At 39.1% G+C, this 6,555-nt stretch overlaps 1 protein-coding gene across 1 annotated transcript; it reads right to left on the minus strand.

The window, feature by feature from the left end:
• Nucleotides 4,546-5,340, minus strand: LOC107626866. The gene has a single exon (XM_021116845.1). The coding sequence runs from the start codon at nt 5,338-5,340 to the stop codon at nt 4,546-4,548; it is 795 nt and encodes a 264-aa protein (XP_020972504.1).

The following is a 6,555-nucleotide window of genomic DNA, read 5'->3' on the forward strand; positions in this document are numbered from 1 at the left end:
GATGGCTGATATATCTTATAATATGAAGTTCAGATCGATCAACATCTTTAGATTTTTATTTTTTTGATATTATAATTTTATTTCAGTCATTTTGGGAAGACGAAGAAGATCTGGATGAAGAAGAGGATGGGAGAATGGTTGCTGGTGGGATAAAGAGGAAGCTCAGCTCGGATGGTGGGAATACATGCAGTAAAGGGAAGCTGGGGTTAGGGGGGCACCGTTGTGGGGAGCAACGTCGACGCGACACATGGCGGGGGAGGGACAACTCGAACCCTCCGATCTATGCCCACAATGTGGACCGTCCGATTTGTCATAGAGATTTCGGATCGTCCGATTTGTCCTTACCTGATCCCACAATATGGTAAAGCACACACGCACTATAATTCTATTTTTATTTATTTTATAAAATTACATTATTATCCCTATTTTTATTTAAATTTTCTAATCTACCTCACACCACTCCAAACCCTAACACTACACTCACCACACCCCACACTCACGGTGAACACACACACAAAACTCACCCACACTCACAAAGCAAAGAATAGAAAAAAGAAAAGAAAGAAAAGAGAGTGGAGGTTGCGAAAGAAGAGGGAGAATCCGAGAGAGAGAGAGAGAGAGAGAGTGCCGGGAAAGGGGGGAGCTGTCTGCGCTGCCACACAGTGTCGCCGCCAGACCGCGTCCAGCCCGCACTGCCTCTGCGCCATGTGCCGCCGTCAAGCTTGCCTCACTGTTCGTCCTTGTTGCCGCCAATTACGCTGTCGCGGAAGGGAGATGCACGAGAGAGGAGTGGCTGATTCTGTCACCACCACCGCGCCGTGCTCCACGCTGTCGCCGCCTCTATTCCATCACGAAAGAAGGACACGCAAGGGGGAAAACAGAACCGCGAGAGAGCTCAGCCACGGAGGGAGGAGATGCGCGCCTAACCCATCGCCGAACTGCGTTGCTGTCCATGAAATTGTCTCCGCCGCCGCTGTCGGAGGTTGTCACCGTGCCTTGCCTCTGCCGCTGGAGACCGCCGTTGGATCCTCTGACTCGGTAAGCGTTTCGTTCTGAGATCTTTAAAAATCGATAATCTGTTATAAGTTATTAAAGATTCTAAGATGTTGGTAACGTAGGGTCGAGCTTCGAGTGTTGCGTGCTGAGTTCAATGGCTGTTGCATGCGTCCTCAAGCTGCTACGTCGTCACTGGAGCTGCCTTTCCTCCGTTTTCTCAATTATTCGTGAGCCCAGTAAGTCATTCCTTGTTTCGAACTCTTTCAGTTGCTGTTTTGTTATAGATTATTGAATTTTACAGAACGTTAATATATCAAGATTGAGTGTTGTTGTGAGTGGCACTTTTGGGGATGTTACGGCTGCGGGAAATAGTCAGACTCGATGCCGTTCGATTTCAGGCCGAGGAGAAAAGGGATTCTCTGATGCGTTTGGTTGTGGGTTCGCTTGCTGAGGTAGGGTTTTCTTAAAATTTATTTTATCTTATAGAGTTGTTATAAATAGATATTAATGTGAGAAACATATGTCTGTGATTATGATTGTCTTATGAATGTGGTTGTTTGCTGGACTGAATGACTAATTGCTTGAGTGGTGTGTGATTATTGAAAAGAAATTAGTTTGAAAAGTTTTTTAGTTAATTATTATGAAAAGTGATTTTTCTTGGGTTTGAAGTTAATTTGATAATATAAATGAATCGGTTTTGGAAATGATTTAAGATATGAAAATGAATTAATTTTGGAAGCGATTTAATTTTGAATTAGTTTAATTTTATAAATGATTTAATATTTGAGCTGGTTTAATTTTGGAAAAAAAATATTATTGGAAATGGTTCAATTTGAAAATAATTTGATACTAGAACTAGTTGAATTTTGGAAAATGATTGAGATTTGGAAATGGTTGAGAAAGGGTTTGAGGAATGTTTAGATGGGACCCAAAAAGGGTGGCAGAGTCCGAGTTTTAGAGGAGATGCTGCCGAAATTTTATAAAATTGGAAGTTTTGTTTGAAGTAATTATTTAAAAAGATTTGGTTTTAAACATTATATGTTTTAAGATTGATTTATTTAGAAAAGAAAGAATTATGTTTTGAATTGGGATTGTTGATGAACATAATGGAAAGATGGATGATGAGGATTGACTTTGAAATATGATTTTTTAATGAATTCGGAAATAAGGTATGGATTGACGAATGATGATGATATTGAGAATGACTTAGATATTGATGAATGTTGAATGAGTTATTCATATGGCTTATGAATTTGAATTATCTGAGACACGAATTTTCCTGGGTAGACGTAGTGGCTTGCCACCACTTGCTCCAAGTTGAGACTCGATACTCTGTTGACCCCATGACGTAAGGGTGACCGGCCACTTATAAATTCTCGGGAATGGTACCCCCATTGAGAGATTTGATATATATATGAGAAAAATCTATGCATAGACTCATGGGGATGCGCATCAGGGGACAATCCAAGGGTTTAGCATAGGACATGCATGCATCATATGTATTTGTATTCTTTGCTTGGGTTTGAATTTGTTTTGCTTTGCCTAATTGTTAAACTATTATTAACTGCTACCTGAACTATTTGCTGTAACTGCTATCTAAACCTGTGCTTTCCTTGTCTATTTTGACTGTGTTTGTTCTGGTGTGCTATTTTTGAGAATAAGCTTTGATGCTGAATTAATGATTGTGTTGATTGATTGCATGGTTGGTTTCTGATTGAGATTTTCTTAAAAGAAAAGAAAGGTTTTGGATTTTTGGATATTTAAATATTAATTTTCAAAAATGGTTTTTGGATTACTAGTTGTCGGTTTTTAAAAGATTCAAAGGACGAACAATAATCACTTAACTTAAAAATAGATTTCTCTTTTAATATCTTATTATGACAATTCTAAAACTTTGTGGTGAGACCGTGTGGTTAGGTTCTCACCCCTATAACTTTATCTTTTAGGAGACGGATGAAAAAGCCCACGAAGGGTTGTATTGCATTTTGCTTAGTCGATAATGCTATTTAGTTTCTATTTACTTACCCCCTCGCCATCAATATTATATTATGTAAGATGGATAGGAGTTGTATAATTTGTATATATATAATATGTATAGGTTACTTGAGTAAGAAGTTTTGTACATGTATATGCTTGTTTTGTTTCATTTAAAAAGTATATTTTTTCCGGTTTTCAAAAAGAACAGTGATACGATTTCGGGTCAAATGCTCCTATTTTATTATTAAGTATATGAAGTCGTCATAATACTTCTTGCTATCAGAGTAACGTAGCCAAAAGTGTGACATTCTGATAGTGAGGGTGTTACATTGTGGCCATCAACCTTTCCCATATTGATTTATCTACTATTGTTTTGCTTCCTTTTTTTCCAACACCATGCCTGGTCTTCCCATGCCTTTCATGCAGTTATACACAATCAAAGAGGGTAATAAGTTGACACTTGATATTGTCCTCTCTAATAAAAAATTCTGATAATCTTAAAATGACTAACTAATTTATTCTCGTTATTTGTATAAAATAATGTATCAGTCAATATTAGTATTTTTTTCCAATTTTCCACAGTATTCTTAACTCACCAAATTAAGGATTGATTCGTTGCAGATTCGAGCTCTATTTAAGGATTTGTCATTAGGCAATAAGTTGCTGTATACATAGGGCGGGACTCGAACTCACAATACTTATTTAAGCAGATGAGTAAGCTAACTATTCGACCAACCCAAATTAATTTCAATACTAATATGTTTGTTTTTAGAATAATATGAGACGAACTTATTCGATGAATTTGTTTAATAAACAAAATATTTGTTATTTTCAAATTTTAGAAGATTTTTTGTCCCTCATATTTTTCATTAAGAAAAAAAATTGGGAATTCATTCGTCAATAATTGTATATACTTTTTGTTTGTCCATGTACTTACTATGTCTTCTTCATAGTAATAATATGAAAAAGGAGCATGACTTGAAATTTTGTTAAGCGATTTTCAAACACAGCAATAAATTTCTCGTTGGTTATTTGGTCTATGTCATGGTCAAGTTCATCAATGACTAAAGCAACTGTTTCCTCCACTTCTATTGATGCTTTAACAAATGTGATGTTCATCATTACTTATTTCAGTTCAGATTGCGAGACGCAATTGTTTTTTTCGAACAATCTGTTAATTATTGTACAAGCTGTGAGTAATAGACTATTTTGAAAGATTTCATTCAATTTCATTCAATTGGTCAGATAAAATTCTTACCCAACAGATCTTCCAGTTGAGATTTCAATTCGGCCATCTCTAAAGGCGACATCCTGTAAGGAGCACTCAAGATTGGTCCGGCCCCAGGTACTAAATCAATGACAAACTCAACTTCCCGTTTTGGTGAAAATTCATCAATATCATTAGGGAATACCTCCGGAAACTCACACACAATCGGGATTTATTCCAAGTTCTGATCATCACCCGAAACACCCGCAGCTAACAACAATATCCCTTGACATTTGGCCCCAGAACAATTCACCGTCATGGAACTCAAGTAGTAATTATTCACTACAACCGGCCCTTCAGTGCCTTCAGGCATGAAATACACTGTTTTCGCCGAGCAATCTAGTAGAACGCGATTCTTGGATAACCAATCCAATTCCAGAATGAGATCGAGACCAGTCATCGGCAAAAAAAATTAAGTTATGCACGAAGTCACGCCCTTGTACTCGAAAAGAAACTTGGGGGCACCCTAATCTAGTCACCATAGCCTCGCGGGTAGCATTGTATACCTTTAAATCATACCCCATCACTACTATTTTCAATCCTAACTCATTAGCCTTTTCAAATGCAATAAAAGTATGTGAAACCCCAGAATCAAACAAAGCATTCAAAGTTTTACCCGCCATTTCACAGTTACCTCTGATCAATGCCTCTGATCCCTCAGTGCCTACTGAAGAAGTAGTGTATACCCTTCCTGGTTGCTGCACCCTGCCTGTCTCATACCTCTTCTTTTCTGGGAAACTACTAGCCAAGTGTTCCGGCTGCCTACAGGAGTAACAGACTCCAGTCCCAAACCTACATGGTCCTGAATGATACTTTCCACATCTGTGGCAACTCATATCCTGCTGTGGTTGCTTACCCTGTCTCCTTCCCTGATTAGCACTGGTATTAGGCCTCCTAGAGTTGCCTTGCCCCTGATTGTTTTGAGGGACAAAGCCACCATACTTGAACTGTCTACCTCTGGGTGCAAAGTTTCTCCCCGTGGTCCTCTGGAATGGCATCCTCAGACCCCCTTTTTCTGCTGCAGCCCTTCTAACACAATCCTCCGCCACCCTTCTCCTATTTACCAACTCAGAAAATACCCGAATCTGTATAGGTGCCATGAAGCTCTGAATATCACTCCTAAGGCCTCCTTCATACTTTATGCATTTTCACTCAGTAAAGTCCTCAGGAGCTCCCTGACAGATACGTGAGAAGCGGCACAATTCCTCAAATTTACTGGTGTACTCAGTGATAGTCATCTGTCCATGTTTAAGCTGAAGTAGTTCAAGTTCTCTGGCGTTTCTAACTGAAGTGGGGAAATATTTTTTATAGAATTCATCTCAGAATAATTCCCAAGAGATCACAATCCCATCAGGTTGTAGAATGCGCCTCATGCCCTGCCACCAGTGCTAAGCTTCACCATGCAACTGGTAGGTTCCAAACTCAACCCACTGTTCATCCAGAACCTGCTGAGCCTGTAAAGCTCGCTCAATGGCCTGTATCCAGTTATTAGCATTGGTCGGATTCGAGGTCCCCCTGAAAGTTGGAGGGTGAACCTTCAAGAAGGAATGCAGTGACATTGGACCATTCTCATCATTGTTGCCATTATTTCCATTATTAATTTGGTTTCCCAGGGCTTCAGCTGTCGCTTGCATAGCTGCTGCCATATTGCCCAATGCAGCCATGAAGTCTATAGGATTAGGAGTGTTTCCTGATGCCTCAGGCATGGCATTGCCTATTCGGCCTCTACCTCGCCCGCGTCCGCGAGTAGACATTTGGTCCCTATACACACCAAACAAGTGATATCAAGTTGACCAGTCTCAATATCTCAAGTTCAGTGTTTTAAGTCCCAAATGCACGCTCATGAACATTTATGCCACTTATATCAGTTAGATATCCTAACAGCACATAAACACATACACAGAGAATGCACAAAAGCACTATCAGTCCGTCCTCAGGCTCTATAGGAACGAACTGCTCTGATACCATAATGTAATACCCTACTATACAGATTTTTATGCTTAAGTCGTAGAACAGAGGTAGTGTGGTATTACAGACCTCTAAGACAACAAAATAAATACATAATAGAGAAGAGGATAATATAATAGGAGCCTTGAAACAAAAGGGTAAACAAAAATTTGCAAAATGAAAAGCGCAACGCTCAACGGAAAGGATTACTTACATGCTAAGAAACCTAATAGGAACATGATGAAGATAAGCAAAGGAAAGAAGGAAAGCCAAGGAAACAGCATAACTAGCCCCTGACTCAACCTGCGAAGCTAAGGCTGGCCAGAGGATATATATATATATATATATATATATATCTATATATAAAC

Source organism: Arachis ipaensis, chromosome B02 (assembly GCF_000816755.2).
Source record: "Arachis ipaensis cultivar K30076 chromosome B02, Araip1.1, whole genome shotgun sequence".
NCBI lineage: Eukaryota > Viridiplantae > Streptophyta > Magnoliopsida > Fabales > Fabaceae > Arachis > Arachis ipaensis.

Coding starts and splice junctions, on each gene's coding strand:
- LOC107626866 (XM_021116845.1), bottom strand. CDS start 5,340: ATGGCACCTATACAGATTCGGGTATTTTCTGAGTTGGTAAATAGGAGA.